This window comes from Cricetulus griseus, chromosome 7, assembly GCF_003668045.3.
Source record: "Cricetulus griseus strain 17A/GY chromosome 7, alternate assembly CriGri-PICRH-1.0, whole genome shotgun sequence".
Lineage (NCBI taxonomy): Eukaryota > Metazoa > Chordata > Mammalia > Rodentia > Cricetidae > Cricetulus > Cricetulus griseus.
The window spans coordinates 119,994,247-120,006,306 of record NC_048600.1 but is presented as its reverse complement, the minus strand read 5'-3'; the positions used below and the strand labels follow the sequence as shown (position 1 = coordinate 120,006,306).

Below are 12,060 nucleotides of genomic sequence, written 5' to 3'. Positions count from 1 at the left end.
TTTCTTTGGCACTAGTATCATGGAAAAAGTAAAAATGTTCCAGCTTAGCCGGTCATTGGTGGCGCACGCCTTTAATCCCAGCACTCGGGAGGCAGATGCAGGCAGATCTTTGTGAGTTCGAGGCCAGCCTGGTCTCCAGAGCGAGTGCCAGGATAGGCTCCAAAGCTACACAGAGAAACCCTGTCTTGAAAAACCAAAAAAAAAAAAAGTTCCAACTTGCCAGGCAGTGGTGGGGCAGAGGCAGGAGGATCTCTGTGAGTTCTAGGCCGGCTTGGTCTACATAGCAAGTGCCAGGACAGCCAGGACTGTTACACAGAGAAACCCTGTCTCCAAAAAAAAAAGAATTTCGTCTCTAATTATAAAACTGAAGTAATGTGGCCATTATTGTCATTTTTTTATTATTATTTTATTAGTTCAAATTAGGAACAAGCTTGCTTCAGATGTCAATCCCTTCTCCCTCTCCCTCCCCTCCCCCCCAATATCCCACCTGCCCCTAGCCATCCCCCCTCCACTCCCCAGGCAGGGTAAGGCCCTTAAAAGGGGCTCCCCAAAGTCTACCACATCATCCTGGGCCAGGCCTAGGCCCTTCTATTGTCGTCTTTTAAGCTATGAAAGTTATTGGATTTTTGTTTATTTATTAGTCTCCAGGTTCTAGGACTCAACCTCTTCCTTGAGCAGTAGTGACAGAGCTGAGCCTAAGTTTCTATCTTCAAAATTCCACTTTTACACCAACACTGAATACAGTTTCAAATGTAATAGTGGGTAGGCGGAAACAATGGGTTTACATAGTGAGTTCCAGGGCAGCCAGGGCTACATAGCAGAATCCTGCCTCAAAATATATAAAATTCTCTTCTACGTCTGTAGGATCTTTAATGAAATTGAGTTCTAAGTCCATTGTGACATTTTGAAGCTGTGTTATTTCTTTCTTTCTTTATTTATTTATTTGCGAGACAGTTTCTCTGTGTAGCCCTAGCTGTACTGGATCTCACTCTGTAGACCAGGGATTCACCTGCCTCTGCCTCAGGGTGCTGGGATTAAAGGCGTGTGACACCAGGGTTGCTGCAACAGTTTTAATTTATTGTCCTTTGTTCATCCACAGGTACTCACGGGGCCTCAGATCCGTCCTGGCATGACGGTGATTAGAACACCGCTCCAGCAGTCAACACTAGGAAAGGCAATCATTCGAACACCTGTGATGGTGCAGCCAGGTATTCTTGTAGGCACTGTTACTAACTTAGTATTTGGACAACACATCTAGGAAATTGTGACACACTGTTCTATTTGGTCCTCTTTACTTAGTACTTAAGTGCACATTAAGTTTCTAATCCATGGTGAGACGCAAACACAGATACCATTTATTTTTTTCCCTGCCAAAAAGAGGAAAAGTGAACTCAAGTTTACCTATAAAGTGAATACAGGAAACCTCTAATAAATGTGAAAGATGGCATAGAGTAAAGAGAAGAACAAAGGTTTTGTGCATGCAAAGTGCAAAGGTAGTGTCAGACCTTGAATCAATCATAATTAATGTAAACAGGTTAAAACTGTGAGTTGGGCCTGGTACTTGGTGGTAGAGCTTTTGTTTTTTTGCGTGCACGAAAGGCCCTGTCTATGGACCCTAGCACTGGGGTGGGGGATATAAAATTGAGTAAAAATTCAAAAACAGGGCCTACAGAGATGACTCATTGGTTAAGTACAACTGGCTTTAATGTTCAGTTTGATGGTGCTTCAAAGAGAACATGCATGTTTCGGATTATCTTAGTGATCCTCATGTAATTGACCAGAACCAGTCTGTTTTTAGATTTACTTACTTCATTTTGTATGTGTGAGTATTTTGATTGAATGTATGTCTGTGCACCATGTTATCAACTGGTCCCTGGCAAGGTGGATGCCTGGAGTTTGAGTTAAGGGTAGTTGTGAGTGCTGGGATTTGAACTGGGGTCCTCGACAAGAATATCAAATTCTCTTAACCACTGACCTCTCTCTAGTTCCTGGAACCGGTCTCTTCTGTGCTTGTGTGGTAGTTTAGCAGTGCCTTATCTTGAATGGTAACTTTCCATGTATTGTTTCCAAACTTAGTGTGCAAGGCATGGAGCTCTCACGTCACATTAGGATTGTGGATCATCTTGAGTGGATGAGAGTAACTCAGGAGTTTACAAGGAAGAGCAATAATGAAAAACTATTGATGCCGATTATCAAATCATTTCATAAGGCCAGCAAACTTAAGAATATTATCCCCAAGAAAGCCCCCAGATAGATGTAGCCCAAAAGCCATTACATTTGAGAATTTACTGTATGACCGAGGAGCTGCCTTTTGTTTTGTTTCCCAGACAGGGTTTTTATAGCCCTGGCTGTCTTGGAACTGACTCTGTAGACCAGGCTAGCCTCAAACTCCCAGAGATCCGCCTGCCTCTGATTCCCAAGTGCTGGGATTAAAGGCATGCGTCACATTGCCTGGCCTGGACTGTTTTTCCTTAACACTATTGAAGTCAGTAGAATCTTTGGCTGGAGTCTGGTGTTTAAATTCACCTTGGGTTATTGGCAACCAAATGTCTGTTTGAAGATTGAAATTATCAACATTCATCTGAAGTGTCAGACTATTTTAATTCCCAGCATGCTGAGAGCGTGTCATCAACGAGGGTATCTTGTTTGTGCAGGTGCTCCCCAACAAGTGGTGACTCAGATCATCCGAGGACAGCCTGTTTCCACTGCCATTTCTGCTCCAAGTACGGCTTCTTCATCACCTGGGCAAAAAGCTTTAAGTCCAGGAACAGCCCCTGGGTCTATACAGCCTTCAACCCCACAACCACCTCGTCCCCAGCAAGGGCAAGTGAAGCTCACCATGGCTCAGCTCACCCAGTTAACACAGGGCCACGTAAGTGACTTGACTTTCACTTGAGAGGTAGTCTATTTTTGCTGAAGTTTACGTTTGATCTTATGTCAATTTTGAAGTAATACATTGAAAAGTTTCTATACCCTGATAAGTCTCTCTGCCATGCAGCAGTCCAAATCAGACCAAACCGAATTTAAAAAGCCACGTTTAATGGATACAGTGCTCCCAGCCCCTCAGAGAGAAAACAGGAAAGAGAAACTGGAAAACCACAAGTCTCTTTTCGGGACAGTTTAAATACCCTGTGGGAGAGGTCTTGAGCATCTCTTGGGGAGGAGTCGTCATTTGGCTGGCTTTCAGAGGTGCAGCAGGGTTTGGAGGGAGATAGGGGACAAGAGCTTGGGTGGAACTTCCACCATAACATTCCAGACTCTTCGGGTATGGATGTCAGGGGCTGGGGTGAAGCTTCCACCATAACATACATACTTTAAGAAATGGATGCTTGGGGCTGGGAAGATTGCTCATAGGACAGAGCACTGGCTGACCTTGCAAAATGTACCCAGGTTCATTCCCAGCACCCATAACTACCCGAAACTCCCAATTTCAGGGGATCTGACGACCTCTTCTGACCTCCGTGGACACTAAGCATGTGCATAGAACACAGGTGTACATTCAGGAGAATGCTCATACATATAAGTAAAAACCTCAGATTATACAAAGAGAAGAAATGGCTGCCTCCTGGAGTGAAATAAGAATACTTACTACTAGCAACATAATGTCCTGCTCTTTAGAGTCCTTCATTTAGAAGCTGTGCCAATGAAAGTGAGAGCCTTTCAGTTACCAAAACGTTATTAGTTGAGCAATTTTCATAGAAAAAAAACACAAGATTTGGGTGCATTAAACTGACAGCCTGCAATATCCAATATTGTTGTCTAGTCTTCTACCAAAGCCCTAAATTCTCAAAAGCCCACTGTAGTTGTGGGGTTTTTTTGGTTTTGTTTTGTTTTTTGTTCTTTTACTCTTTGGGGGCCCACCATGCAGCTCCCAAACAAATACACAGAGACTCATTCTTATTTATGAATGCCCAGCCTTAACTTGGCTTGTTCCTAGCCAGCTTTTCTAACTTAAATTATCTCATTTCCTTGTAACTATATTTTGCCTCTGGGCTTTTTACATTTCTTTGTTCTGTATGTTTTTCTTTTCTTTTTACTCTGTGGATGGCTGGGTGGCTGGTCCCTGGCATCTTTCCCTCCTTCTTTTCTCACCCCTTGCTCACTCTTTGCTCTTTGCTAGATTTCTTCTCTTATTCATTCTCTCTGCCTGGCAGCCCCACCTATTTCTCTCTCCTGCCTAGCTATTGGCTGTTCAGCTCCTTATTAGACCAATCAGGTGTTTTAGTCAGCAAAGTAGCACAGCTTCACAGAGTTAAGCAAATGCAACATAAAAGAAGGCAACACATCTTTGCACCATTAAACAAGTATTTCACAGCATGAACAAATGTAACACATGTTATACTAGTATTCCACAGCAGCATATTGTATATGGCACTCCATTGATGGCATAAGGAAGGATTAGCAAGAGTACTGATAGTGTTGAAGAGCAGGAGAATTTGTGTGCAACTAGATTTCAGAATTTATTGCAAGGCTGGGAGATAGCTCTGTGGGAAAAGTGCTTGCTCCACAAGTACAGAAGAGACCGGTTCTGGGGACTGGAGAGGCATCAGTGGTTAAGAGAACTTGATATTCTTGTTTTCTTTTTCTTAACCTTTCCTTCTCTTTCTCTCCCTTCCTCTGCTGGGAGCAAACTATATTCTAAGCAAGCACTCACCGCTGGGTTGCCCAAGCCCCATAACAATCACACAGAAAGTGCTAACCAACCACTCAGGAGGGAGCGCTAAGAAGGTTGTGAGTTCCAGAATAGCTTGGGCTACAAAGGGAGACTTGCAAGAATCATTAATTAATTAACTAATTAATTTATAAATTGAACTTTAGGAAAAATAAAAACCCAAGAGCTAGGGATATGTGGCTCAGTTGTTACAAACCTTGCCTGCATCTTCACAGCTCTAGGTTTAGTTATTACTTTGGTTTTTTTTAATATTTTAATATTTATTATGTAGACAGCATTCTGCTTCCATGTATATCCATGTACACCAGAAGAGAGCATCAGATTTCATAAGGGATGGCTGTGAGCCACCATGTGGTTGCTGGGAACTGAACTCAGGACCTCTGGAAGAGCAACCAGTGCTCTTAACCTCTGAGCCAACTCTCCAGCCCGTGTTTAGTTATTAGTAAAATAACAACAAAGAGGAGTCCTAGCTTTGCCCATGCATAGATGTTTGTAATCTCAGCTGCTCGGACTGGAACAGGATAACAGTTAGTTCTAAGTCCTGACAGAATGAGTTCAAAGCCATCCAGGGTAATTTAGTGAGACTTCAATATAAAAGAGGGCTTGAGTATTATTCTGTGTTGCAGCACATTCCTAGCTCAAGTCTCTTGAGTTGGATATTTACAGAGAAGTAAAATGAAGTAGAATTGAACTCGTTTATCAAGCACACTACAAGGAATATGGTCACAATGAGAAAACTTAGAAATATACCCAATTACCTAGAGTACGTGACGAGTTACTCAGAGACTGGGAGGAGACCTAGTGGGTAAGAACGTGCTTGCTACACTAGCCAGATAATTTGTCAGGACCCCAGAATCCATACCAAAGACACACACTAGTGCAAAGAGAGTCTCCAGGAGTTCGCTGCCAGCTGGCCAGACAATATGGAAAGGGAGGACTGGAACCTGAGGTTGTCACCTGAATTCTATGTGTGGGTACCCCACTAGACAATTTCTTTTTGGTTAGTAGAGATCAAGAAGGGATAAATTCAGGGCTGGAAATGTATATGGCTCAGTGGTGGAGAATTTGCCTGGCATGTGCAAGGTCATATGTTCAGTTCTCAGCGTGACGCACATGTACACAGGAAGGAAGAAGGAAGAAGCTGTTAGGAAACTGATGAAGAAGGAAGAACTTCCCACTAGACCTTGAGGGCAATGTGTGTTATAACCGTCTACCTAACAGACTGGTTAAATTGAATTTTCATTAAGAGCAAGAATTAAATGGGGATCAGAGTAAAGGCTCATGCACATCCAGCAAGAGTGTAACCACCTTAGTTAAGCCTTTCCTAGCAACCTTGCTGCAGTGTGTGGTGAGGGCGTGCATGCTTGAGGGGTTGGAAAGTGTTCTGTTCCTACTAGTGCCAGTGTGCACTGGTACAAATGCCTACAACAGTACAGGTCATAAGAATTGGTATTTTGGAGCAACCAGATGTCTGTGTGGTGAGGTAACGGTCGGGTTTGGTGATTCCTACAGAATGGAAATGTGGTAACTGCAGCTCTAGAGAAGGGGCTCACAAATAAAGTGTTGGGGTCGGGTATAGCACGAGATCTAGTAGGTCTTAATAATAAAAGCCCAGAGTCACATATGGGCAGAAATGCTGAGAGATCAGAGAGCCGAAGGAGAAAAACCATAGCCACCTTACCTATTCAGCTTCTCAGCTGAAAAGAGACTGAGTTCCTGGCTGCTCCCACCTTATCACTTCCTGTCTCCAACCAGCCTATCACTTCTTGAATGTCTGTATAGAACTCTAGACCTCTATGGTTAACTAGTGGCTAGCTCTGCCCTCTGATCTTCAAGTAAGCTTTATTTGTTAGAATATAAACAAGACATCACTACATTTCCCCATTTTTGTCTAAAATAAAAGGTTGTATCTACTAAAAGAAAAACTATACAGTAAGTACAGTAACTATATACAATAAGTAACAGGCAATGAATACATGAACAATGGCTAGTCTATTAATAATTGACAAATTCAGAGAAATTACTCCATGTCTATCCTTTTTGGTGAGTCCAAAAGGTTGTACCTCATTCACTTTCTATTCTAACTTGCATTACCTATCTCTCAACTATATACACTTTACCTTTCTTTAGTGAATTTCTTTCCTGAATCTGGTAATAGGGAAAATTAGAACTATAAATTCTTCAACTCCATCAGAGACCTGGGAAGGAAATAATATTACCTGAGTAAGCAGGAAGTGCAAGCAAGCAACTTCCAAAAAATGACAGAAATGACAGACACATCTGGCTTCCTGGACAGTCACCCAAGGTTCCTCTACAATGTTGGGGCATCCATCCTTGGCCTACTGGCCTAGCATCTCTGACACACTTATCTGTGAAGCAGGATATTCTGAAGGGCTGTCCTACCTTGTCTTGGTAAAGTCCAGCAGTCCTTTCTTTTATGTCCTGCTTGTCCCATCTGGACAGTGTGCTGTCAGCAGTCAAGGCAAGAGCACTTTCTTTCCCCGTGCTCTTAAGTGCTGAGCCAACATGAATAAAGGTGGGTTAAAGTAAGAATCGGGTGTGATGATGAGTGAAGTCACAGTGAGTTCTGAGTTCTCATGGGGTACTGGAAGGACCCAGACTCTCAAAGTTTAATTCATTAGTTAATTGGTTGATTGAAATAAGAATTTTGATCTGACCATGATAGCTCTAATCTATGCTACCAGAATGTAAGAAGTGATGTTTTCTTCCTTGGTTTCTGGCAGAGTGGGGTATTTTTAAGACAGTCTCACTCATTGCAGGAATCCATAACTGCTCAGGACCTCATTTTACTGATTAATTAAATGGGATCTGGATCAGGTGTGATGTTTGTAACCGGGTGGCTGGCTGCCCATTGGAGAGTTTGGACTGGAACTTTGAGGTGTTGGTATCTTTCCACTGTGCCACACAAGTCCCCTGTCTGTAATTCACCTGAGTTTTCCTGATACCATTGCAGGGAAGGATCTTCATAACGTAAATGGTTCCGTTAGAACCCTTTACAGATTTGTAACCTAAATGCCGTATATTTTATGTTGTCTGCTTTTTTCCACAGGGCGGCAACCAAGGTTTAACAGTAGTAATTCAAGGACAAGGTCAAACTACTGGACAGTTGCAGTTGATACCTCAGGGGATGACCGTCCTTCCAGGGCCAGGGCAACAGCTCATGCAAGCTGCGATGCCCAATGGTACTGTCCAGCGGTTCCTCTTTACCCCACTGTCAACGACGGCCACAACCAGCAGCAGCAGCCCCGCCACTGCTTCTACAGCAGCAGGTAGAAACACTGTCTTGCCACTCGTTGCTGGCCTCTCGAGTAGCAGGGCCCAATGTTCCACCTCCAGCCTGCTTAACAGCTGAACTGCTGACACAGCCAGCCTCTGTGTTTCCATGCCTTGTTCCTAGACTCCCTGTACCCCCCTTTCCTGATTAAAACAAAACAAAATCCTGGTGAAGCCCTGGAGGTGAGCTTAAGGAGGGTGAGTCCACACAGCTCATAACCAGCCTCCTGTAAGCCATCAGTGCCTGTTGCCATGCCATAGCCGAAGCGTGAAGCTTGAGTGCCTCAGAACACCTAGGTGACATACAGGAAGCATGCAGGAAGCATCCCAGCTCCCCAGCCTAGGAGATGGCTACTCTGAGTCCTCCTCGAACCCGAGGCTTCAGGAAATACCCTCATAGTCTTGCATACTAAAGCCAGGGAAATCACTTTGTCTTTTTTTCTTTACAGGTTCGGGGGAACAAAAACAGAGTAAATCGTCACCTCAGACCCAGGTCCAACCAGCCACTACCCTGGCGCCAGCTCAGTCATCAAGTGTGAGTCCTGCAGAAGCCCAGCCACAGACTCCTCAGCCTGCAGCACAGCCCCAGCCCCAGTCCCCAGCTCAGCCTGAAGTCTCGTCCCAAACCCCTTCTGAAGCACAGCCCTCCCAGACACAGTCATCTAAACCCCAGCAACAGTGTCAGCCTCAGAGCAATGTCCAAGGACAGTCTCCTGTTCGTGCCCAGAGCCCATCATTGACTCGAATACGTCCATCAACTCCATCCCAAGTGACTCCTGGACAGCAACCCCAGGTTCAGACTACAAGCTCACAGCCGATTCCAATCCCGCCCCCCACATCTCTGCAGACACCTTCCCAAGGCCAGCCACAGTCACAGCCCCAGGTACAGTCTTCAACTCAAACTCTTTCTCCAGGACAAACATTAAGTCAAGTTACTGTCTCATCCCCATGCTGTCCTCAGCTACAAACACAGCAGCTGCAGCCCCAAGTCATTGCTGTGCCTGAGCTCCAGCAAGTCCAGGTTCTCTCTCAGATCCAGTCACAGGTTGTGGCTCAGATACAGGCTCAGCAAGGTGGTGTGCCCCAGCAAATCAAACTTCAGTTACCCATTCAAGTTCAGCAAAGCAGTGCTGTGCAGACTCAGCATGTTCAGAGTGTGGTCACAGTGCAGGCAGCCAGTTTGCAAGAGCAGTTGCAGAGGGTTCAGCATCTCAGGGAGCAGCAGCAAAAGAAGAAGCAGCAGATAGAGATTGAGCGTGAACACACCCTCCAAGCTTCTGCCCAGAGGGAAGTCATTCAGAAACAGGTAACGACATTAAGTCAAAGCAGCATGTTGGGTAGTGTGAATTACTGTGCTGTGTGGTACACTTAGTGCTTTGGTTGTGGTAGGCTTCCTGACTGAGACATGGTCACTGGTGGATAGCCTCAGAAGACCAGAACACTGCTTGCCCATTTTGGTTTGGGACTCCTTAATGGGCATGTAGCCTTTCCCTGGTAGGAAACCAAGTGGTGAGGCCACCATCAAAATGGAGTGATTCAGTTGAAGTCATCTGATTTGCAAGTGTCATTCCTTCATTTGCCTATCGACTAAGCAAATTGTGGGCAGACTGAATTCATTTGCATCGCTTGCCACACCTTTGTAAAAATGTCTTAAACCCAGATGTGTGTCCGTAGCGTCCGTGGAAGGCGGTGGTGTGCAGCAGGGGCGTCTTGGACTAGTATGTGGGTGAGGGAGTCACTGTAGACAGCCAGAGCTCTGCCAGAACGAAGCTGGTGACCTGCAGTCTTCCCGAGGACACTCTGGCATCAGCCACGTGCCCCCCTCAGCACTAGGCAAGAGGTTCCAAGTCTTAGCAAGCTCTGAAGCACTGTTTTCTCCCTGAGCTGTGTCCGCATTAAACTTGTCTCTCTGCAACCACATGGGAGTGTTATGATTAAATCCCATCATGTATGTGGTTGTGAAGGTATAAGGTGTTATTTTTATGAACGTAAGTCCTCTGTGACATACTCAAATCCCAGCTCTTGTATTGTTTCATGTGTAAACTGAGTGTTACTCCAGGACCTGTCTTCCAGATCTTTGTAAGGGGCAGGGTACTCTTCAACCTGGTGGCTACAGTTGGTGAAGCCCTTTGGAGCATGAGAGTTGGGTGAAAGTTTTGGGCTGTGTTACTATTTAATCTCAAACAAGTTGGTTGATTGCTTTGTGTCTCAGTGTTTGAGAACAAAAAAAGTATCCCTACATCTCAGTCTTACCATGGAGAATAAACAATGTCAAGTGCTTAGCTTAATTCAGTACTTGGTGCACGGTAAGACCCTGGGACCACCTAGCAGCTGTCTTTTTATCTGTATTAGTTACACAATTCTTACTAGTTGTAAAATCGGCGTGTGTTGTTACTTCTACCTGTGTGCTAGCTGAACTTGTGTCTGTTATAAAGTGTGCATTTATGCATTTGTTCTGTTCTCAAGGTGGTGATGAAGCATAATGCTGTAATAGAACATTTAAAACAGAAAAAGACCATGACTCCAGCTGAAAGAGAAGAAAATCAAAGGTAGGGAGAGACACAGGCCCACCTGAGAATCTGCACAGTTTGATTTGGCTTTGGTCTTACCCAAGTTTAATGCCAGGAGCGGCCATAGATGCTCCTTGAAACTCTGCAGTGCGTTTGTACATCATCTAGGGATGTAGACAAATGGTGCCTTACCTCTCAGGGTGGAACAGCCAGTGTTACAGAGGTTGTGTGTTTTCCTCTAGAATGATTGTGTGTAACCAGGTGATGAAGTACATTCTGGATAAGATAGATAAAGAAGAAAAACAGGCGGCAAAGAAACGCAAACGCGAAGAGAGTGTGGAGCAGAAGCGGAGCAAGCAGAATGCCAGCAAGCTCTCTGCTCTGCTCTTCAAACACAAGGAGCAGCTCAAAGCCGAGATCCTGAAAAAGAGGGCCCTCCTGGACAAGGAGCTGCAGATCCAGGTGCAGGTAGGAGCGAGCGCCCCACAGGCGCTGGACACACCTGCCAAAATGCCAGCTCCTGTTCTAGAATTTACATTTGTGTGTTTGTAGCATGGAAGTTTATCTTCCTCCAATCCAAGAGGGTTGAGCTTTTTTGGGTTTCTTGTTTGTTTCGTCTTTTGTTTTTCCTAGACAGGGCTTCTCTGTATATCCCTGTCTCTCCTGGAACTCATTCTGTAGACCAGGCTGGCCCGAATTCACTGAGATCCACTTGCTTCTGCCTCTTGGGCGCTGGGATTAAAGGCGTGCACCACCACCGCCCAGCATGGGCTGAGTTGTTTTAGCTATGTTGGATGTGGTGTGCTTTTATTGTCTGTGTCATCGTTCATCCAGAACACATTTCAGAAGAATGCAGAGTAATGTGAACATGGGAAAACACATTTGTGCAATTTTTCCTACCCTGAAAGTGATACTGTAGGCACTATTAATCCATTCATGAATATTTACAGAGCTTTCTGACAAAGAAGCAGGCTGTTGACAGCATCAAATAAGGGATTTTGTACATTTTACTAAAATACCCATCAAACCAACAAACGACCTTACATAACCTGAAAGACTGGAGGTCCCACAGAAGACAAACCAGACAGAGCCAGCAATCAGGTTATTCACTGGAGGAAGATGAAAGAAGGAAGCACAAACTTCAAGAAAGAAGACAGAATTCTTTTTGTGTGTGGTGTAATTATTACATTACATCCCCAGGGAAACCATAATAAAATTTTAACAGAATTAAGGTTGCCAGCATTAGTATTAACACTGAGTACAACTGTTGTCCCAGTATCCCGGGAAAGAGAGTCCATTCACAGTAGAATCAGAAAACTTAAAATACAACTCCATACTTGGTGCTGTGATACAGTGCAGGTTAAGAGAGCTAGCTATTCACAGAGCATCAAACCTATAAGTTACAGCCTTGCACGTGACATTAAAGTGACTATTCCAGGCCTGTCTTGGTGGTTCATACCTCTAATCCTACCATTGGGAGGCATTCAAGGCCATCCTGGTCTAAGTGAATTGCAGGACAGCCAGAGCTACATAGTGAGACCATGCCTCATAAATAAATAAATAAATAAATAAATAAATAAATAA

The 12,060-nt window shown here is 44.4% G+C and overlaps 1 protein-coding gene across 11 annotated transcripts in view; it reads left to right on the top strand.

Annotated features, from left to right (window-relative positions):
- Positions 1-12,060, top strand: part of Bptf (bromodomain PHD finger transcription factor) — an 87,835-nt gene that overhangs the window by 60,136 nt on the left and 15,639 nt on the right. For 8 of the 11 annotated variants that reach the window (XM_027427775.2, XM_027427773.2, XM_027427772.2 and 5 more), the window contains 6 exons: positions 1,100-1,208; positions 2,655-2,872; positions 7,743-7,962; positions 8,416-9,272; positions 10,433-10,515; positions 10,719-10,944. In XM_027427775.2, coding sequence (XP_027283576.2) covers positions 1,100-1,208; positions 2,655-2,872; positions 7,743-7,962; positions 8,416-9,272; positions 10,433-10,515; positions 10,719-10,944 — 1,713 coding nt within the window. The remainder of the gene's footprint in view (positions 1-1,099; positions 1,209-2,654; positions 2,873-7,742; positions 7,963-8,415; positions 9,273-10,432; positions 10,516-10,718; positions 10,945-12,060) is intronic. The other 3 variants (XM_027427777.2, XM_027427776.2, XM_027427774.2) reach the window with 1 other exon arrangement.